Consider the following 23,946-nt stretch of genomic DNA (forward strand, 5'->3'; position numbering starts at 1 on the left):
AAATCCAGGAAACTCAAGTCTTGTTTTCCTCAGGAAAAAAAACAGCGTGTGGGGGGGGAATGTGCACGTCTCTACTTAACTATTCACCACTTCTCTATTCACCAGGAAAAGCAACAGACATTTCAGTGGTAATTCAATTTTATTTGTGCTTTAGGGTGAAGACACACAGAGCTACTTAGTAGCGGTTACTTGTCATGCCTACAAAAAGATACAATGCTGATTATTTACTGATAATTGTCTCTATGTGTGTTTTAGGTATTTTCTGGTGTTAAGTAGCCATGAAAAGTAGCTCTGTGTGTGTTTGCACTAAAATAAAATATAACAGTCAAAGAGGTAGTTCATCGTAATTTATCATTTTTATAGGTTTTAATCCACCTTCTCTCCAGCATCCCTCTTCTATTTGAATTTCAGTCTCTAATTCATACCACTGCCTGGTTGCTAGGGTAAATTGGACCCAAGCACCTAGACAACTGCTGAAACTACTGCAGAGCTGCTGAACAGAACATTTTTTGATTGGATGATGGGATCACAAGTTATTTGGACTTTAATTTGCATCTAAAATTTCTAGCCATGCAAGATGCACAGGGAGCAAAGATGGTGGGCGGGATTCAGTGTGCAGTTACAAACCTGTGGAATGGGTAGCTTGAAAGCCTTTCCGTTGTACTGATGCATCAGACACAAACCGGAGAAACATTTTATTTCCTGTGGCAACCAGAGGCTCTGGGATCTTACTCCCACATAGGCGTCCTAAAATTGACGATTTTTCTGTTTCTCCATCAAACACTTCCAAATGGTCGTAAGCACATTCCTGGTGCTGCTCAATCTCAAATTCGCTGAAAGACTAAAAAGAAAATACATTTTATTGTTACCCATTATATAAAGTGCATGGGTGCAGCTAAATCGAGATTGCATAGTTGAGAACATATATCTTTGCTCTGTTTATGTTCAAACTTTTAAAGTTTGATCTGAGCCACAGATTTCCGTAGAGATTAATTAATGGAAAAAGCGAAACAAAGAATTCCCAGGAATCAGTATCTGGACAAAGCCTCAGTTATCTGCAATGACCTACACACCATTCCCCTGGGTTCCTGAGAATGTGACACACCCTTCTTAAAGTTCTGCAGGGTTCTAAAAGCATGGCTGCCAAGCTAACTGCATGATACTTGACAGGACTGCAATAGTGACTACCATGATTCTCAGGGTAGTAACTGGGGGTAGGCAGAAGAATCACATGCCTAGGGCACAACGAGGTGGAGTACTAGATATGTAACTCTTCTGTCACGTACCCTAGTACAGGACCTTACTCTTCCTTTGTTTTCCTTGCCCCCTCATGCAACACCCTACAATGCCTAAGGCACCCAGATGGATTGGCCCGGCACTGATCATTCATGTGACCACTGACACTTTTTTGGTCCCTCTGTCTATTCTGTAGCACTAACTCTGGCCTAGGAGAGAAACTTTCTCACAGACAAATGGGCAAAACTTCCTAAATAAGATTTTACCAATCTTAAGATGCCCTCACACGGACTGCTAAAACCTGATGACTTGACCCCTCCAGACTCAGCGGATTATTGGCTAGTGTATGGTCCCCTTCCGATTGCTTGCCTGACTGTTATCTGGGCCATGTATGTGAAAATTCTGCCGGATGAGGACCACCACACTGTGTTGATGTGGTGTTCTCTCAACAGGTCTGCATTGTCTCATGCTAGAATCTGATCGCTGGCCCCTGGGCACATGATCGGGTCAGACTAACTTGGCCCTGCCCGCAGATGGTCAAATCAAGCAAAGATCTACTCAACTGGCAACCTCACCAAATGAGTGGACCTATTAATGTATGGACAGTTTTAGCGCTGCTGTTCCTCTGAGTATATAGAGCACCTCTGGACAGTGGGTGGACATCTGGATAATGACGTTTCAAGAACAGAATATCAAAGAAGCTGTGGCAGGAAGATTGCAGTTATTCACCTTTGATCATTTTAATGTATTATAAATATTAACAGATATTGCCTGTGGCTACAGACTACACCTAAGATAGCGTGGATTTCTAAAATATCAGACTATAAAAATATGTATTTTTGCTCTTGGCAGTTAGAGATGACATTTATCATCTGACGTGTAATTATTTGGCAATTGGAGATCACATTTATCATCAGATCAGCAATTACTGTCACTGTTTTTTAGTGTTAGTTTGGGGTTTTGTTTAGTTAAATGAATAACAGATGCTATGGCATGGAAAAGGGGTTTGTGCATAGCAACACTAACATCTAATATTTCATGAGCACCACACTAGCGAACTTGCAATTCACTGCACTTGCTCATTCTCAAACACAACTGACAGCCACAGTTTTAACCTAATGCAGGGTTTATTTCTATTATTTGTACAAGTGATAATTTCCCTACAGTCATACACGCAGGACATGTTTTCTTTTCACACTCCCTCCTGAGGAATCTGAAGTGAGAGAAAGTCAGTATGGGAAGAGAGGAAATACCCTTATTCCTTTCGGGGCATGAAGCTAGTTGGCATATTTCCCTACTCTCCCATGCCAACTGATTTCCCCATAACATTCCCATTTTTTAAATACAAAGGGCATTATGCGCTTAGACTAGTATGGTACAAATTTGGCACCACAATACTAATCATCAGCTGTTCCAGCAAGACATTTTATAGCAGTTTGGATTATTTCTAGTAACCCTTTCTGTGCATGAACAAGCACGCGCTTGTCCATTGTTAGACATGAAAAAAAATAGAAACCACCTGCACATATTTTCCTAATACCACGAGGCAGCTGTTGGCATTAAAGAAGGAGGCGTTCAGTATATATGACGCTTTCGATCAAAGGAGTGTGTAGGATGCAGGCAGAACACAAGATGCAACACTTTCACGACAAGGATAAGTTTATATTGCAGTCAGCCTAGAAAAATGCTCAAATATCCAGCCTGTAATTGTCAATTGTTTTTTGATTGGCTTTATTGGCAAAAGCGTGCAATATAAATAATCCTTTGTTTCACAATGTGCAGGAAAATACAACCGTCAAAAGACACACACACATACACATGTCATAAATTTTATGTTACTATAAATACAGATAGTTCCCTATTTCAGGCTTGGATAAAACTTATACCTGTGTGTTTCTTATCCCAACTAACGCTTTTTGTATTAATGAACTGGTACTGTTAGGTATAACCATTAGTGAGGCATGCAGGAATAATGCTGATTATGTATTTTGCTTCGTATAATAGATTTATGAATGAATGTATTGTTTAAAAAATGCAAATTTATTAAACAATATTTACAAGCAAAAGTTGCAATATTGTTTTTATATCCTATATAATATAATACAATATATTACAATCTTGATTTCCACAGCAGCAGGAAGATAAAAATTATCTGTACATGACTAGGTCATTAACAGGAGTGCTCTCCAGGGACAATGCCTTTTCTTACAATAGGGCAGTGATCCCCAACCAGTGACCAGGGGGCAACATGTTGCTCACCAACTCCTTGGATGTTGCTCCCAGTGGCCTCAAAGCAGGGCTTATTTTTTACATTTCTGGCTTGGAAGCAAGTTTTAGTTGCAAAAAAACATGGTGTACTGCCAAACAGAGCCCCTGTAGGCTGCCAGTCCACAGAGGGGCTGCCAAATAGCCAATCATCTCATTTTGAACCCTTGGAACTTTTTTCATGCTTGTGTTGCTTACCAACACTTTTTCAATTTAAATGTGGCTTATGCGAATAAAAGGATGGGGACCACTGCAATAGGGTGTATTTATTCTTAAAACATTGCACGTGAAGTTTTTAGTAATGGCATAAAGTCCACCAAGATATAACTTCTACAAAAATAATCCTTCTATCATTGTTCAAAACAGATTCTTATAAACAGACTATATGCCACATTCCAGCATGAATAAATGCAAGCGTGAGCAAGGCAAATCTATACTTACAAGTTTTACTCTGTGTCCGGGAGTTGCACTGATCTCCCAAGTACATTCCTTGCGACTCGGATACTTGTCTGGCCAGTTGGGGCTTGTGATAACTCCATTTGGGCTGTGTATTCTGTGTTCACACTCAGCTGTTCAAAACAGCAATCATTATATTAGCGTAATAAAGCACCAACATTTAACAATAATGCAACCAAAAGTAGTGTAGTGATTTATTTTTTTTTAATGTTTGTGTGTGTAAGCTCATCCCTAAGGGTGAAGACACAGAGCTACTAAGTAGCAGCTTCTTGTCACAGCTATTAAATGCCAGAAAATACCCTGTCATAAACAATACTGAAAATTGCCTCTGCTAAAACACACAGAGGCAATAATCAGTAAATGAGCAGCATTGTGTATTTTTGTAGCCATGACAAGTAGCTGCTACTATTAGCTCTATGTGTCTTAACCCTATGGCAACCCAAGCATACATTCATGATTTGATCAGATTATACCTCTAACAGATATGGGCAGACCCAGGCTACAAATCAACAAATATCTACATTGCCTAATTTAAAAAAAATTGTGATTGGCAGTGGCATGTGCATTTGATTTGTTCTTTCTACATAAATGAAGTCAGAAGTGCATTATATCACAAATGTGTAAATGTTTTGGCCGACCTGATTTTTATTCCATTGGATGAGATCCCAACTTAAATCATTGTGGTAATGTTTTCTATACTGTGGTATCTGACAAATGGAATAAATGTAAGGCATTGGCTGGGTGCTAATGTAAATGCAATATTTACACCGATTAATCAAAGTAGGCCAATCTTGTTTTTTGCCACATACCTTCCTTGCAGTCGTGTTTATTCTCATGAAGAACAAAGCCATTGCGGCACTGACAAACGTAGCTTCCGATGGTGTTAATGCATTCATGTTGGCAGCCACCATTGTCTTTTGAGCACTCATCTTTATCTGCACAAGCAAATGGATGTGTTACAGTCTGGTATGGTTTGTAGAACAGGATAAAATAACAGTACTTTGAGAAGCAGAGTATACTAGTGCAATTCTGCACCCATATAAGACTGAAACCAGTAACCTTGTATAAATAAATAGGTCAGTTGCCATAGGACAAATATTTATGGTACAATAAAAAAGATATGTTGTGCAGGAAATATAAAAAGTATCCATTAAATGTAAAAATTCCAAAACAATTCCATGGCAAACCTGTAGACAAGGTTACAGGTAACATGCTGTGCTTAGAAATGGATTTAGTATTTCAGTAATTGCATAGTAAATCAAAATACCAAATGAATATAGACATTTCAGACAAATGTCTAAATTCTTACATCAGAAAGAACTAGGGATGTACCGAATCCATTATTTTTTGATTTGGCCAAAAACACAAAAGAGTCAGCCAAACATCGAGCCAAATCCAAACTCTAATTTGCTTAGTAAGATCTGAGCAAGATCTCCCCTTCAATTGTCCAGTTCATTAACATCACATGATATAAAGGGTATGGATTTGGTTTGTCAAGGTACTCAAGATTTCTAAAGAATCCCAAGCTAAATATGAAATTTGATGCATCCCTAGAAAGTACTGAATTAATAAGCATGGAAGAAGAATAAACCCAAAAGAAGCCCATTCTCCAGCAGAATTAGTTCTGATTATCAGACCAGGCATGATTAGCGCACATATAATAAACCAATAGGTGAAGATTAGCAGTGGTCTGCCTTCCACTAGGATGTGTCAAAATTTTATATCAACAATCCAAGCTGAATTTCCATCATATTTCAAATTTCCTTAACCACACAGCATCCAATGTTCCTCTACAGCATCAAGTGTAGTTGTGTCGCTACAAACCAATAACTCAGTCTTTCCCATATGTGGATAAATTACACATAATATACCCAGTTGGATCACATAACAAACACTGAGCAGCAATCTAATGTTTATACTTTATTTTTTATCAGATTACAATCTGTCCAGCTCTTTTTCTTTCTTGGGTGTACTAGCTGAGCATGTGACCAACTTCCAGTAGTTGAACTACTCCACCCATTCCCATATTCCCCACTTAATGAGCGTAGCTTTTGGAGTACTAGTAAATATGGTGAATTCAGATGGGCCTATTTGGGTAAATGATTTATTGGTTTTTACAACAAGAATAGGATTCATGGTTGACTGCCATGGACTGATTTATGCTTTTTTATTTTTTTTTCCCCTAGCAAATCACAAATATCAGTCTTCATTCTTCTCAAACTTCCAAAAAAACATTTACTATGGAGGAATAAAGGTATGTTACCAATTATTGCCATCAATGTATTAAGCAGCACAAATGTTCTCAGAACATCCATTTATGCTCACAGGAAGCTCCAGTTTTCCACAAATCGAACCATAAGGATTTAGATAGAAGTATATCCAGCATTTAGTGGAATAAGCACACAACAGCAAAACATGTTTCAAGTCTTACAAGGACTCATTTTTCACACTTAAGAAAAGGTTCTAGTGAGACTCTAAAGATGTTGTGCTAATAAGCCAGTCATGTTGCACGTTGGTACGTTGGTGTGTGATCATTTCTCTAAATGCTGGTAAATTCACTTTGTTATACTAGTTTTCTCCTCCTTGACTTTGAAGAGGCATGGTGGGTAGAGAGTAACTTTATAAAATCTCCCACACTCTCCCAGTGCACCCGTTTTGAACATAAATTCCTCATTATTTATAAAGCCTACAAATACAGGTAAAAATAAAGGGTTGATTGTAAGCTCCTTGGGGCATGGACCTTGTTCCTACTGTGTACTGAAACTCCTGGCATTATGTATTTATTCTAAATGTCTAATTTGCAATAACTTTACCCCTGTTTGTTTTTATACCTTGTATACTTGTGGTGCTATATAAATGAATAAAACACATTATTGAATCATTCCCTCTCTTTTTACTGTGACAGAAGAGTTCTCAAAAAGAAGTCCTAAACAAAAAAGATATATTTGTTTTCATGGTGATACAAAATGCCAAAATATTTGCCATTCAAAAATGCAAACCTGAATCAGGCAAAAAATGTGCTCGTACTTAGTGCCTAACACAGTATACCGGTTCAAACTCATCTTGATGTTAACAGTAAACTATAGAAAGAAATCTGTAAAAAAAAATGAATCAACATAAAAACAAATCTATTTCTAAATTCTGGCTAATCCTATTTTCTTATTAAATATATCTAAAGTAGATTTTGCCACCGCCCTTGTGGAACACATAAATAAGAAAATGATCTGCAGTGTTTATTTCTGGGGTACAAATGCAGCATGATGTGCTGTGTGAAATCAATCCCTGGGATAACAGCACAGATGTTTAAAAAATGCCTGCCATATAAAGCAAAACCTTGCATTAGTGATTTCAAACTAAATTCACTTCAAAGTGTGTGTTTGTGTTTTTTTAAAGAAGAAACTGAGCTTCACCCTTTGATAAATATTCCCTACAAAATTATACTACATTGTGGGAGATAGAAGTGCTTTTTTAGATAGAAGTGCTGGTTTTGTATCTGTTTTTCCAGTTAATTACTATTTTAGACATTCTATGACACAACCCTTATGGAAGCATAATTGGTAAAGCACCAAACAAGACACCTATCATCAGTGATGTCAAACCTTTTGCCCTTCTGTCACCATCTGCTCCAAACCATTGAAACCATTGGAAACACATGTGCTCAGTAGCTGAAGGGCGATGTTTGGCATCTCTGCACGAGTGTCTAATTAGTTTGTTTAAATAAAAATTAAAGAAACCTTCAAAATCCCATTTTGTTAAATATCAGAAACATATGTTCTGTGTTATAATTAAAAGTAATATAAAAAGCATTTCTTGCGAAGGAGAGTTAATAGCAGGATTGGCTTCTAGGTAAAGAAAGGATCCTTCTCCCACCTCAGGTTCGAGTGCAACAGGTGGTCATACCTCTGAGGCTTTCAGAGGCCACCAGTCTGTCAGTAATACGTACACGACCGGTTGGGACACCTTTAACCGAGTCCTTGCAAGATTCAAAAATAAAAATTTTCTCTTTGCAGGCAGCTTTCTTGTCTGTGAACAAAAATGCACCAACACAGCAGCAAAGATAAACATGTGGATTCAGACTCTTCTGCTTTATGTAAGCTGGGTCCTTTTATAAACTTTCTTAATTTATTGGGATTGATTTTACTCTGACTTTCCTAATAAGGAGGAGGAAGATTAGGACAACTTCCAGCCTAAAGATGAGACAAGTGGCAGGGATTCAATCTATACTTTAGATGGACTGTAACTGTACAGACTGAGTTGATTCAAGCAGAATAAATAATCCATAAACTGCTATGGCTTATTTTGTTGGTAGTAATTTTGCTGCTACATCTATTGAAGATATCATCTTCTATTGTCAATAAAAAATGCAAAATAAGTAAACAATGGGCCAGATTCATTTCAGTGAGAAAAAGGTTTATCACAATTCAATTTGAGATACAATTTAATTCAGAAAAACTTATCTCAAAGTTTATAATGTAAAAAGTCTATGGGAAAAAAGTTTTTTCTCTTTGAATTAAATCTTGTCCATAAGTTTTCATGTGATAAACCATAAAATAACTTTTTCTCACTGAATTAATCTGGCCCAAAATGTCTGGCCATAAACATCTACATCCAATGGCTAGGCCAGCTTACCAAAAAAATCACACATGGTGATGACCAAATGGCACTGCATACACTGTCTGATGTGGTACTCAGTTTTCCTACTAAATCCAATCAATCCAAGCTTTGGTTAGACATTGGTTATGGAGGGCAGTGTTTCTGGATAATACACAAACTAAAAGGCTGCTAAATCAGTAATCTATCAACACATTAAATTTATGGATTTCTCAGTAGAGCAGCTGACCTGTTTTATTACAGGGAAATACCCAATGACCCTTATGCTGATTATTTGTTGACCCATTTGTTAATAATTTATTGATAGAATTAGGTAAAACTTTCTTAGTTAGAACAATATGTTGAGAAAAGTGATACTCCCTGATTTGCTGCTGTGGGTTACTAGAACTGCAGCAAACTTTGCATCCTTCATCAATTTAGCCCCCAACAAAGCCACCTGGGTGCCCCCCCCCCCACGTGCAAGTGAGCCAGCACTAGGGGTAGACAGAAGAGGTACCTGCCTGATGCTGCCCCCTCCCCCCACTGCTGTGCCCTAGGAAGGTGCCTCTTCTACCTATCCCCCACTTCCGGCCCCTTTACAAGATTTAATGTACATTGGAATAAGCCTACAGATGGATAGTTACTTAAAAACACCTTAAAGCATCATATACAAAATATACAGCGTACAGGGAGAAGTAAAACAGCTGAAAACCATGCAACATTCCTTTAGTGTTTAGTAGATCTATGGACATTATCTACAAATGTACTTTTCATATGTTCAATGTTCATATGTTCCAGAATGATTTTTTTTTTCATAAGGGTGTTTATAAGTAGTTTATTTGAATTCATGTAAATCACTAAATCAATTCTGTGACATGTTGTGCTGTGGTGCATGTTTGTTGCATGATCCATATGTGTTGCATGATCCATAAGGTATGAAACAAACATAACAGGAGATACAGTTGAAGGAAAAACATGTTGTTAGCACTCTAGTACCTGAAAAGAAGTGTGCCCGAAAGCCCTTTTTTGATACTGTGTTGTCAGACTTAAATTCAATCCTCATGTTGTTATACTGAGATGTTATTACTTCAGGTACCTCTGTCCCACAAAATTTCCCATGTAGCTTGGAATCAGAGGAGAGGCCACTTCGAACCTCAACATAGTCATACTTGCACACCTATAAAGCAAAGGCAAAGTCTAGTTAAGAATGGAATACTGCATACTGCACTGTACAACCTTTATATAACTATCACCATAATGTACAGGTATTGGATCTACAGTATTATCCAGAAACTCATTAAGCAGAAAACGCCAAATTATGGGAAGGCCATCTCCCAAAGAGCCCATTTAAGCAAATAATTAAACTTTTTGAAAATGATTTCCTTTTTCTCTATAATAATAAAACAGTACCTTGTTCTTGATGGTAACATACTGTAGCTAAATGAATCCATATTGGTGGCAAAACAATCTTATTGGGTTCATTTCATGTTTAAATTATTTTTTGTACACATGGGGGAAGATTTACTAAAACTCTAACATTTCTCATTTTTTTCTTTTTAAAAATTTGAATAAACTCATCTCCACAAATGTCTGACATTTACTAAAAAGTCTGAACTGAAAAAGTCTGTGCAGGAAAAGGTCGCAGAAAAGTCACAAAACTCAGAACTTTCCAACTTGTCGCACTGAAACCTCTACTTTTTCAAATTTTCGCATAAAAAACCAGCGTAAAAGATTTAAAAATCTAGAAGCAAAGAAGCATCCTCCAGAGATGGGAAGGGACATCTGGCATTGATTTCTATATGATTTCAGCAAGTTTTAGGTGGCAAATTCTTAAATTCAGATTTTTTGCTATTTTGTTGCACAATCTGTAATTTAAATCCAAATTGGAAAAATGTAAAAATCTGAGCATTATCAAATGGCTAAATTCCAGAAAGATCCCTTATCCAGAAAACCCCAGGTACCAAGCATTTTGGTTAGTAGATTTTATTTAGAAAATATTGTTGTACACAGTTCCTAGCACTCCTTCACAGCTGTATAAATTGTGACTTGCTGAATGTGCACATAACTGGGTTCTTCATAGAGTTTAGGGGCACAATACTCCTTTTAAATGTGCAAAATTTGTTTAACTTCAAATTCTGAGATGTCAAGAAATTTTCCTGCGTTTATGATCTTTCCTAGTATTTTCCTAGTATCAGTGATGTATTTACAATTATGGGATCTCTTATCTAGAGATCAGAATGCTCTAAGAGACCCTACTGCCTTTCCCAAAGTGTCCTGTTTGAACATAAAGTTTTTCATTTTATGACTGATTACTTTTTCTGTGTACTTGATGTATCATAATACCATGTACACAATACAACAGCACATCAATTCTTTGGGGTTTAATAGTGTTTAAATCTTTTTAGTAGCTGTAAGGCAATACAGAAAGGGATACAAATATATCCCTTACCGAGAAAACCCCCAGGTCCCAAGCAATCTGGACAAAAAAATAAAAAATCAGTATATGTGATTTTTTTATGTATATTTCCTATTTCCCTTGGGGAGCTCTTATGTATATATTGATATTATACATGTTTTTAAGTCACCTGTGTTATTTTATATACACAGGTAATCATATGTACATTATGAATTGATGTATTCTTGTACTTGAAGCTGGTTTCCATAGTGTTTGGTGCACATGTTCTCTGGAAAGCAGAGGTACTTCAGTTCCCAGAATCCATCACTTCACAATGGAACAAGGTGAAGAAAGAGTTGCATTATACTGTGAGCCTTTATACTGTTTATAGACTGTTCATGCACCTTTTCTATATAAGCCCAACTGAATGAGTTTTAGTCAAAAACTGAGGGTATTAAAAAAAACTTTAAACTGTCCAAAAAATGTTCAGTTGATGAGTCCTACTTCATTCATAACTAGAAGAAAGTTCATTCAAGGCCTAGTGTATGTTATTAATTCAAACTCCATAATTCACGGCTGGGCAAAGTACTGCAGATTGGAAGCGAAAAAGAGGGATTAAAAAAGAAATTTAAAAAATATTGTTTCTGGCTTTACTCCCTACCTTCCTGTGGCTTCCATAAAAATCATTTCTTAAATTTCTGTCAGTTAACACTGTTGTGTGAACAAAACCTTTCAATAATAATTAAACAAGGCGATGTCCAAATTTTACTCATGAAAACCTTGGTATGATATTGAGTCCAAGTCCACAGCTCCACACACACTATAATTCACTGTAAAGGCTAATAGGACAATAAGCCAGGATTATAAAAGCTCTTAGGGAGGGACACTTATGGAATTATATTCAGTGCACCAACACATGCAGAAAGACTTTAGATCATATAATGTGCTAAAAAGTGTTATATAACAGCATTAGTAACAAACAAAGAAGTGGCACAGATGTAGAATGAAAGCTGTAGCTAAAAAAGGTAGAGTTATGCAGTGCTGGGCCAAGCCAGCCAGGCACCCTAAGCAACCTGGTTGGCCCGCCCATCGCCAACCCCCCCCCCCCCTTCCTGTGTGCCCATACAAGGCGTATTGCCACTGCTTCAGTTCTTTTTGGAATGCTGAACTTTGTGGTCGATACTTGAATATTCACAGTTATTTGATGGGGGAAGATGGGGGTGTAAATCTAGTTCACAGTCCATGTTCCAAAACATCTCATAAAGGCTCAGCAATGTTCAAATATAGCATTTGAATTTCTCCTGGTGTTTAGTAATCCAGTCTTGAATTTGTTTAATAATGGGATATATGCGGGAATTATCATACTGGAACAGGGGAACATCGTGAGGAAACATAGTTTGTACCTCAGGATAGAGGTTTTTTATAAAATGGCCTCATTTTTGTAATGATACAGCCGTACAGAGGATCTTTGGACTTAATAGTGCCCACATGCAATTAAAATTCCTTTAAAAAGGGTGAAAGATGACTTATTAGACCATATTATATTTTTCATTGCCCTGAAGTTTATGTTTTGGCTCCTTACACATCATTCTGCATATTTCTGCACTGGCAGTTTCCCAAAGGCAGTCTTAACACAGATTCCAGCTCTATAAAGCTGAAGACCCCAGTAGGGTCTGTTGTTGATTCAATTCTCTACTAATTTCTGAGGTTGTTCAATGTTCATCTATCCTTGTGACAGCTATTTCTTTTTGCCAATGCAATTTAACTGTTTGGCATATGTCCTGATGTTTTTTCAGGCTGTTTCCCTTAACACATTAATTTTTTTATTTATTATTTTTTTACTCCTGCTATTCAGGTTACACTATTTGGTTTATTGGAACTTTGTTAGTTACCTCATATTACTATGAAAACTCACACATTAAAGTGCAAAGGGTCTTTGTAATTGACACATCCTGCTAACTGGCAGTCAACTCAATATTACTCGCAAGAGCAGCTGTCTTTGTAATTGTGATTTAGCTACATCAAACTTAACATCCTTTCACCTGCACTGTTTCTATTTTCTATTATAAATACTATATATACAGAGACATTTTTGACAATATTAAAATTAAGTGGTAGCAGAGTCTACTACTTACCTCATTGCCTTCTAACTCAAAATAATCAAATTTCATAGAGATTCTGTACTGAGAGGGAGCCACAACCTGCCACACACAGTTTTTGTTTGGAGGGTATTCTTTTGGCCAAGCTGGTGTAGTGATTGTTCCATTGAGTTTCGTTAAAAGACCTCCACAAGCAGCTACAAACACAAGAAACAGGCAAATGTGACTGAAGAAAAAGAGGTGTAACGGAAATAAATTCCCTTTTAAAAGATAGCTACCATTCTGTTTTGAGGAATAGTTGCCAAATGTGTGAACAGTTGGTATTTTTACATATACAGATGTATCCATTTACCTGTGTGTAACTAGCCAAGTCCTTTTCCCTGAAGATCCAAAAGAACTGTAAAGGACCACATTGCTTACCACAGAGTTTACTCTTTAAATTTGGGTTTATTTTACTTGCTGATTGTATTCTCCTGTTATGTGCTCTTATGAACATATGGGACTTTACACCTTCCTATTATTTCATCTAACATGTCCTTCTAAATCCAAAATTAAAATTAATAGCATATTTTAAGAAGTGTGTAATAAAGGGAAACACATTTGTACATTCCCCTATAATAAATCCAAAAGGAATGAAAATAATTTGGACTACACCCAGAGTATATATATATTTCTTATTAGTTTTCCAGTAGAAGATAATTATGCTGTTTTATAGTAACTTTCAACATAATTTAAGTTTAGCTATAGTTTTAAAGCTACTCACGTGTTAAATAAGTTATATAACATGCATCTGCAGATTGTTATTTTACAACAGTATAAGAATAAGAATATAAGATCAATCAAACAGGCGACATTGCCACATTAATGGAAACTCTTTGGAATTGGTTTCTTTTGGTTGTTTGCAGTGAGTTCCAGGAGAAAGCAGTGGGTGTGGGAAGAACACTATTGGGAGATCTCTATGAAGGCCAACAAAGGCTTCACAGAAATTGATTATTATTCAATTCTAAAAATGCATCAGTAATTGTTGAATGCTAGGCTCCCTTCCCTCTCATGCACTGCCACTGCCCTTATTTTGAAGCTACGTTTATATTATGTTCCTTTAATGTAGCAAATGTTCATTGAGTATACCCAGAATGTGGTACGCTGCATGGTATCCTAGGGCACAAATAACTCATGTAGACAGAGCTTTAAACCAGCATAAAGAAAGTATTCCTTTATGTTCACATTATACAGACAATTAAAAACAAAATATTTGGCGTGATATGCGAGTAGTTTTTAATTACATTTAGTCCCCATTAAAACCAATGCAGAATTATCTGTTTCCATAAAACTTGGTCACTAATAGAACAAACTGTGCTGCAAGACTATGGCCACATAGATCACCTCATTTACTCTGAGGCCCAGAATGGGCAAGCACAGCCCACCAGACAATACTTAAGAGAAAAATACTGGCTAAGAGAATATTGATGAATTGACACACTGGGCCTGCTGTGAATACTTTAAACTCTATTTCCATTAGATCATTACATAGCTTTATAAATATGCATTAACCCAGTGTACCTTGGAGATTAAGTGCCAATATAAATTGCATTCTAATGACACTTGTTACTACAGCTTTATAAACATGCCTTGTAATGTGCTGCTGAGGGATTATTGATACTGTAATGTTACATTAATGTTGTGCATGTTAAATTACCCATATCCAGCTATAACAAATTATAATAAAACAATAAACATTACTATAGTAATATACTAGTTTACCTTCACAGCTTTTTTTGTCTGGTCCAAGCTCATAGCCAGGATCACAAGAGCACTTATAACTTCCCAGGGTGTTCACACAGCGCTGCTCACATCCTCCATTGTCTGGCCTAGCGCATTCATCTTCCTCTTTAGGAAACCAAATACATTAGAGGTTAATAAAAAAAAAAAGGCTTGATTTCTTTCCCCTGATTTGTGTCCAGCTCAACTGGAGCACATGGAGATTAAAGAAATATCTATTCAAAAGAAAAGTAAATGCAATGTTATGTGTGTGGATTATTTTACGAGGGACACTAATATAGACCAACCGTATGAAATCCCATTCAGGGTCATATGAAGGATACTTTGGCAACAGCAATTTTAGATGTACATTGCTCTAATGTCATATTTTAAAATAGATTAACAGAATCCGTAAATCCAAGGTTTTTTTTTTTTTTATCATTATAACACATGTTCTCCTTGTGCTAGATAAGATATGGTCTACCACCCACATGAACAGAAAAATATATTAATCACAGCCTGGCATGATTTACATTAAAAGGAATAATTAAACCTAAAGTAGGTAGAGATTGTATGCAATACAGGTAAACATTTTCACATACATACTGTTTTTATTCTGCCAGTTTCTGCAAATGCATTAAAATGAATTGGAAAAAAATGACAGACTAAAAGAATTTCTCTACATTCAAAGTTATTCTGAAATATAAATTACCTTTTAGAAAGTTAGCAGCAAACCCTGCTTTGTTTACTGTCCCATCAGAAACAAATTTCATCCATAGGGTATTAGATGTAGATCGAATGTCCTCTGGTTTATCATAACCACAAAAATGGCCAATCAGAGGACTGTTTTCACTGCTTCCATCTCTCACTTCCAGGTAATCATAAGCACAACTGTCATGGCGCTCTATCTAAATAAATACAAAATATACACATAAATAAAAGAGCTAACTTGCACATCATGCACATTTACTGAAAGCAGAACAAAAGCAAAGCACAAAATGTAATAGCCCTGGGGAAGCCTCTCTCCCACCTCTAGAATCACACCAATGCCCCCATTACAGCCCCATTTTCCCTGTTCTCAAAATGCAGATTTGGCACTGAGCATGTGCAGTTGAAGCTGCTCCAGGCCAGGCTTTAAAGGGGTTGTTCACCTTTGTACAGCTTATACAAATCTAACAGTTTACATTAATAGAACAATTTTTGCCATATACATAGTTACCAGCTAAAGAGATATTCACCTTTAGAATAATCCCTCTGTTGATCCTTTACTTCTGCACAGACCCTGTGCTCAGTGCTCGATTTCAGATTGGGGCCCCCAAACGCAGCGCGATTCTCCGCCCAAAATCCCCCTCACCCCCCTTTCAATTTATGCAACTGGTTAGAGTGCACAAGCAACCAATGAATTGGTCCAATAGCAAAATAGTAAGGGCAAAGCCTGGCCATGATAATATAAGCATATAGGAAGTTCAGGTGTGTCAGGTTCAAAATAGGCCACTCCCATCCCTTCAGAAAACTGATCTGAGAGACAGAAGATGGACTGATTTAAGTATTTTTTTACTTTGTTAGCTTACATTTACTCCCCATTTGCACTCAAACCCTGCCCATTCCAAGGTAAATCTTGCCTCTTTCAGAGTGTGGACAGTTACAGGACTGCCTGCCCCCCTACAATGGTGGCCCTTCTCTTCATTTAAAGCAGAAAACACTGCCAACAAACAAACCCTTTATTGAGACAATATTTTGCCCCAGAATAGACACAGTAAAAAGGAATAAAAGGTAAAAAAAAAGAATAACTTTTCTGTAATATAACCTTTGGCTGGACTATTGGCACTAGTAGGAGTCTAATTCATAAGATATAAGCTTCACTGCCAGCTGAAGAGAAGAATATATTTCTTGTCAGCAGATTTTTTTAAAGCAATATTTAAATCATGTAGGTATTTAAGACAAATGGAAACACATTTTATACCCCCCCTTAAAAACAAGAACTGTATTTTTTTTTAAATTACAAACAGATTTAGAAATAAGAAGTTCTATTATTTGGGATGTTTAAAGAGCCTGGTGAAATAGGATTGTGACCTGGTGAAAAGAAGCTATTGTCAGTGCTTTAAACATTTAATTCAAATGTCTCCAATAAAAATTAAATCCATTTAATCCTCTTGAAAATGCATGCAAGCGAAACAGCCCAGCCCCATGCAAAATAAAGATCTAATGGTTAGCCGTTCAATGGCAATTTGTTCACTCCAGACAGGATGAGAATTAACTGAAAGCAATATAATTTAGCCCCAAACGGCTAAGGTCATAGCAAGAGCGTTACCTCAAATGCCTGAAACGTTAACCCAACATTGTAATTTTCTGCCACTGTTATTTTCCACACGCATTCCTTCAGCGGCCGGTAATCATCTGGATAATTAGGAGACTGGATCTGGCCAGCGTCTTTATGGATCTCACCTCCACATATTGCTGAAGAGGTAAACAAAATAAATATCTTCATATTAGGTGAATATTAAAGCAATATCAGCAAAGCACTAAAACGTTTGGGGATATTTTATTTATGCACGTATGGTCAACACAAGCCAACAAATATGCCTTGTTTTAAAATGAGTTTGGCCAAAAGCTTCACTTAAATATAAACTTCAGTATTTGTTGTATTAAACAGTCAAAATGATGTATTGTTTAATTTTACTCCCATCTACTGGACACCATAACTGCGGCTGAAAAAGTCGTTTAGTCAAGTTCTTTTTGTTAGTTTAAAGGAATACTGTCATTGCAAAGCATATCTTTTTTTTTTTTTTCCAAAAAGCATCAATTAATAGAGCTTCTCCAGCAGAATTCTGCATTGAAATCTCAGGCACAATTTTTTAATTAATTTTTAAATTAATTTTTAATATTTCATTTTGAAATTTCACATGGGGCTAGCCATATTCTTTATTTCCCAGGGTGCCACAGCCATGTGACCTGTGCTCTGATAAACTTCAGTCACACTTTACTGCTGAGCTGCAAGTTGGAGTGATATCCTCCCTCCCAGCAGCCGATCAGCAGAACAATGGGAAGGGAGCAAGATAGTAGCACCCAGTAGATATCAGAATAGCATTCAATAGTAAAAAATCCAAGTCTGGCTTGGGACTCCTACGGTTACAGGGGAGTAGGAGAAACAATAGGTTATCTGAAAGCAGTTCTAAAGGCTTGGTGAGGTCACCAAGCGAGCAGATCTTCTACTGATATCCAGACCAAACAACTGAATTAAGCTGGCCATACACGCACCGATACTATCGTACGAAACCTCGTTTCGTACGATATTCGGTGCGTGTATGGCATGTCGGCGAGTCGACCGATATCGCAGGAAGCTGCTGATATCGGACGACTCGCCGATCGGCCAGGTTAGAAAATTTTGAGCGGGCGATCGCCACGTGTATGGCCAGCTTTAGAATGATGGGTATAGGCGCCTATCAATTCGGGGCGATTCGGTCCCCGATCCAACAGAAAATCAAACCTGCCCGATTGAGATCTGTCTGATTTCAGGCCAGATATCGGTCGGGCAGGCCCGTCGTTAGTGCCCATACACGGGCCGATAAGTTGCCAAATCAGTCTAAGGGACCGATATTGGCAGCTAGAATTGCCCCATGTATGGCCACCTTAATGTGTAGCGCTTGCTCACTGTGGAAGTTCAGAATCAGGCACAATGCACAAGATTGCTGCATACATACCAATATTATAACTAAAAAAATACATTTGTTGGTTCAAGAATAACATTTTGAATTGTAGAGTGAATTATTTGCTATGTAAACAGTGTAATTTAGAAATAAAAAGTACACCATAAAATCATTCTTCCCTTTAAGGGCTTGTACTTCCTCCCATAATAAGTATATATATATTTCTAACTGATTGATTGAACATTTCTATACTATTTGTCATTAGTTTTGCCCACCAGACAGTCTTTAATATGGCTGCAACAGAATAGTGGCAGATATGCCAATATTCTACTTTAAATGGAAAAACTGTTTACATACATTAATTAGACACATAAATTAATCTCCCAGAAACAGCAGGTCATTATCCTTCAGTGCTCTGCATTGACTCTGCAGTTCTCAGGCACGGAAGTGTGAAAATACACCTTGATCAATATAAAGGGTTTAATAAAATGTTGGAAACTATGCATTTTCTTACAAAATGGCATTGAAACATATTTTCAATTCAATTTATATTTATTGGGTTCATGTTGAAGTGTTATGTGCTACCCCATTAAAAAAAAACTCCAGCAAAAGACACAAATACTGGCTGCATGTAATTGTTTATAATATTTATAGAACTTTCAGTCTATTACCTGTTTTAGCTAAAATAAGTTGAAGACAGAGAGCATTATAGCTCATTAGTTACACAGCAAAAGATTCAAAAAGGTTTTAGAAGTCTCTTCTTGATCTCTAACAAACCTGAATGTAGCTATGAACTTTCAGCAAGTTTCAGAATTTAAAAACATTGGGATGGAAGTGGTTAATCAAAAACTTCCCAGAGGTCTGTGGATCTGGCAACCAGCTAGAAATTTAAAGGGCCACTATAAACTAAAAGGGGTCATTCACCTTTGAGTTAACTTTTATTATGATTTAGAGGGTAATATTCTGAGACAATTTGCAATTCATCTTAATTTTTCATTATGTGTAGTGTTTTTAATTATTTCAATTTTTGTTTAGCAGCTCTTCAGTTTGGTGTTTCAGCAGCTATCTCGTTGCTAGGGTCCAAATTACTTTAGGAACCACAGAGTAATTTGAGTGAGATACTGGTATATAAACTGGAGAGGCCTAAATAGAAAGATAATTAATAGAAAGTAACAATAATAAAACTAGTCTCACAGTGTAATAGTTCTTTGCTGCTGAGGTCAGAAGAAGAAGGCAAATAATTAAAAATATTTTCCTGAACACTAGTGCTTTGTACAAGGATATATCTGCGTTGGCATACTTTTTGCATTGGCTATAAGAAAAATGTCTTGCTTTCCTTGCAATAGAGACTTTTCATCAAAGGTCCTTTCTGATAGCCAGCCCCCAGTAACAACAGGCCATAAAAAGAGGGTTAATCTGATCTTATTGGCACACACTTTGATGCTTGACATCAGTAAGAGCGCCAGTTGGGATTTTCTTGCCTTCAAGCTTAGCCTGCATGTATTTAGCAAGTTCTGTATGTTTGTATGCATTTAGCATGCATTCTGATATGAATAGGATACTCGTGCTTATCTGCCTATATGTGAGTAAAGTTCTTTCACAAAGGTACAAAGTAATTATTCAATTTCAAACAAGCATTACAAATCCATCTGTCAGTTAAGACGTTTCTCCATATAAATTAGAAAGCGAAGGTTTGACTGACAATGGAAGGCGTTTGTGCTGTAGATGTGTATTGACAGTTATTCCACTTCAGGCTAATTTGTGGAATCCACAAGAACAATGCCCACACAAATGTATCCACATTGCTCTCCATAAAAAACAAGCTTTCTCCATTGATCAGTTCTAAAGTTTTATTGCTTTATTAAAATAAACATTTTGTTCAGTACATGACATGACGTTCTATAAACCACAAATAATATGCTGCTGGAACACATGAATAGTGCCAGCAAGGTGCTGCTTGGGTAGGGGCAGTTGGTTTTGTCTGGAAGGCTCTTATAACTTCTAGTTAACCAATGGGGCTGTGTACCACAAGTACTATAGCTTCAAATCTTATTCAGCCCTAATCTGTGACTAACTAGAAGCTATTGGGACCCATAGCTGTCACGGGGTCTGCTTCCTTTATATTTATAAACCCACCCTTGATAGATTTAGAAACCCACAGCGGAACTTACCTTCATACACAGCTGCAAAGCCTTTCCCCACCCAGTTGCTGCTGCTGCGGAACTCTATCCACATTCTGCTGTCTGTGCTTGTAAGAACTTCGGGGAGTTTGTCTCCACAGAACCTACCTGTAAATGTAAACACATTTGTATTCTTGCTATTGGTGACAATTTGTCCCTAAATAACTAAATGATACTAAGTCAAATGCAGTGTATTGCCTTCTGTACAAGAGTACAGTAAAAGAAAGTTTTGTGGTAGTAGGTATGACATTATATACAAACTTAACAACACAAGTGTGGGACAGTGCAGAAGACAAAAGACTACGTATATTTTACATGACCTTTATATCTTACATGGACTAAGTACTCAGTGCAGTGCTTATAGTGAAGTGCTAATAATATTTTCAACCACATTATTTGATGTGTGTGTCTACTGAATCAATGTGCCTAATTGAATATGCATTATAAGGCACATTATCCTAAACATTTTCAGTACTGGTTCTACTAGAGGGCATTACATAAAATAGATATAGATGTATTATTTATTATAAATTAAAAAAAAAAAAAAAATTTATAATAACCCTTGTGGTCTCACTAAAAAACAGGTGAGACCAGGCCAAGAGGTTGTTGTGTCTCTCTAACAAAATGTACATAGAAAGGACTGCAATACTGTAGCTCAAGTAAATATCAAAGCATCAGTTTATGAGTCTAAGCTGATATGGTTACATCAAGAACACATTTATGTATTACTATATAAACTGCTTAATCCCGTGACAAGAGATTACAGCGGTAAAAACAGCCCCAGATACAGAGTATTACGGCACATATGTATAGCACATGCTTCCTCCCAAGCTACTCGTGCCCACCACCTGCCTTTTCATATAGATTGCGTTTCTGAAGCCATGTCTCAAATCTCCCATTAGATGTAACTGTGTAGTAATGGATTACAATATATATACATCACTAAACCTGCAGCCAAAAAAAGACGTAACATATGGGGAATTTCATGGCAATATTGCTCTTCATAAATAGGATCATTTTTCTAGGCTAAAGCTAAAATTTAAACATCCCTGTGTCAAAATTTCAACAGAACTTGACCTCCCATAACAAGCAGCTGATTTTTGAGGCGCATTCTAATGGTATAATTTCATGTAAATGGAGGTAAAAGAATATTAGAGGAATATATAGTACCAAGTAGAGGCGATTTTTTCCAGTATCCATCTCTTACTTCTATATAGTCATACCAGCACAGACTGCTTTTGTATAGGTCCATTGTGGTGAAGTTTAGTACAATCTGGAAATAAAACACAAACAATAAGAGGCCATTACATTTATCACTTTTCGGCAGAGATATTACATTCATGAACATCTACTGAAAAACATTTATGAATAAAAGGTTTGGCATGGTTTTTTGGTATCTAAGCTTAAAAAGCTTTGATAAATAAAATTATTGCTTTATTAAACCATGCAATCACTTAAGCATTCTGCATGGCAAGTTGGTGTCCAGGGTTTTAATAATGCCTAGTACTGATTTAATTGTAGCAACTTACATGGCCGCCCCCATGCAATTAAACACAAAACATGAAAAATACAGCTTTATCTGCAAATAACTTATACCCATGAGTTTTATTAAAAGTGTATAGAAAAATGAAATTGATACAAAAAATAAGTTTACAATTACAACTGTTTAATATAGAAATTATGCTGGATTTGATAACACACATCACTGTTCATCCATCTTGAATTGAGGAATTATAAGATTCGTGCCTCTTGTTTATACCAGCACATTGCACCAACCACACTAATAACCAAGAATCCAACTAAATCTTCCAACAAGACAACCCCTTGCCGTTCACTAAGACTATAACCCTCCTTCTTTTGCATAGGTACAAGATGTTTAAATTAATTCTGCCACTGCACAATGGCCTCTGTCACCAGAAACTGTCATGTTCTCCCACAGCAAACAAATCACGAAAAAGAATCAATCTCTAGTACAGGTATAAGATCCATTATTCTGAAACCTGTTATCCAGAGAGCTTCAAATCATGGGAAGGCTATCTCCCATAGACTTCATAATAAGCAAATAGTTATATTTTTAGTAATGATTTCCTGCTTTGATGTAATAATAAAACAGTACAGGTATAGGACCCATTATCCACAATGCTCGGGACCAAGGGTATTCCAGATAAGGGGTCTTTCCGTAATTTGGATCTCAATACCTTAAGTCTACTAAAAAATCAATAAAACATTAATTAAACCCAATAGGATTGTTTTGCATCCAATAAGGATTATTTATATCTTAGTTGGGATCAATTACAAGGTACTGTTTTATTTCTACAGAGAAAAAGGAAATCAGTTTTAAAATTCTGAATTATTTGATTAAAATGGAGTCTATGGGAGACGGGCTTTCCGTAATTCGGAGCTTTCTGAATAAAGGGTTTCCGGATAAGGGGTCCGATACCTGTACCTTGTGCTTAATCTTAACTTATTTGCATGAATCCATATCCATACAAAAAATGTTATTGGGTTTATTTAATTTTTAAAAGATTTTAAGCAGATTTAAGGTAAGGAGATCCAAATTATGTAAAGATTCCATATCCACAGATCCCAAACATTCTGGATAATAGATCCCAAGCAAATAACAAAGACAGGCTTATTGGCATAACGCTGCCAAGCTGCCACTAGCAGAGTTCTGCTGACGTATAATTTTACTCAGAATCACTTATACACAGTTAAACACATAAAGCAGAATATATTATATACCGGTATATAATATATCAACAACAATTTACTTTTTACAATTTGAATGGACCACGCGGACATTTGATTAATAAACTAAAGGACTTCGTTCACCTCTCAGAGTGGTACTCCCTTGTACCTTTAACCCTGCACTGAGCTCTGCTGTCAGGCAAATTGTTCTTTTTCCCACAACCCATTTCTTATCTCACACTTTAAATTCCATCTGCATCCTTCAAAAGTAGAACTGCAACCCCCATGCTGCATATTAGCCTAGCCTTTTTGACACCTAAATATTAGTGGGGCTCCAGAAGCATTACCTGAGTCAATTTAAAAACTGCATATATTAGGAGATGAGGGTAATTGTAAATATTGTATAGGATAAACTGAATGTGAGTGATAAAGGCCTAAAGTAGCAACTACTTGGCAATTCTAAAAACAGTCCTTTACGCATGATAACACACAAGTATTACTTTGGCAATAATTCAGATTTATGGCTTACATATAATCTCTAATATTCTACATCACAAATTTCATGGCCACACTTAGCAAACACAGGCACTTTTAAAGCAGAATTAATATGTGCACTTCATTATTCATTTCAG

General features: G+C 36.6%; 1 protein-coding gene across 2 annotated transcripts in view; it reads right to left on the bottom strand.

Moving 5' to 3' along the window:
* LOC100495742 (tolloid like 1) overlaps positions 1-23,946 on the bottom strand; it is an 83,189-nt gene that overhangs the window by 6,098 nt on the left and 53,145 nt on the right. For both annotated transcript variants that reach the window (XM_031895464.1, XM_031895465.1), the window contains exons 11-20: positions 21,797-21,899; positions 20,618-20,734; positions 17,111-17,256; positions 15,512-15,707; positions 14,803-14,928; positions 13,078-13,238; positions 9,544-9,724; positions 4,767-4,892; positions 3,943-4,070; positions 628-841 (exon numbers count right to left, since the gene is read on the bottom strand). In XM_031895464.1, the coding sequence (XP_031751324.1) occupies positions 628-841; positions 3,943-4,070; positions 4,767-4,892; positions 9,544-9,724; positions 13,078-13,238; positions 14,803-14,928; positions 15,512-15,707; positions 17,111-17,256; positions 20,618-20,734; positions 21,797-21,899 (1,498 nt within the window). The remainder of the gene's footprint in view (positions 1-627; positions 842-3,942; positions 4,071-4,766; positions 4,893-9,543; positions 9,725-13,077; positions 13,239-14,802; positions 14,929-15,511; positions 15,708-17,110; positions 17,257-20,617; positions 20,735-21,796; positions 21,900-23,946) is intronic.

Source organism: Xenopus tropicalis, chromosome 1 (assembly GCF_000004195.4).
Source record: "Xenopus tropicalis strain Nigerian chromosome 1, UCB_Xtro_10.0, whole genome shotgun sequence".
In the NCBI taxonomy this organism is placed as follows: Eukaryota; Metazoa; Chordata; class Amphibia; order Anura; family Pipidae; genus Xenopus; species Xenopus tropicalis.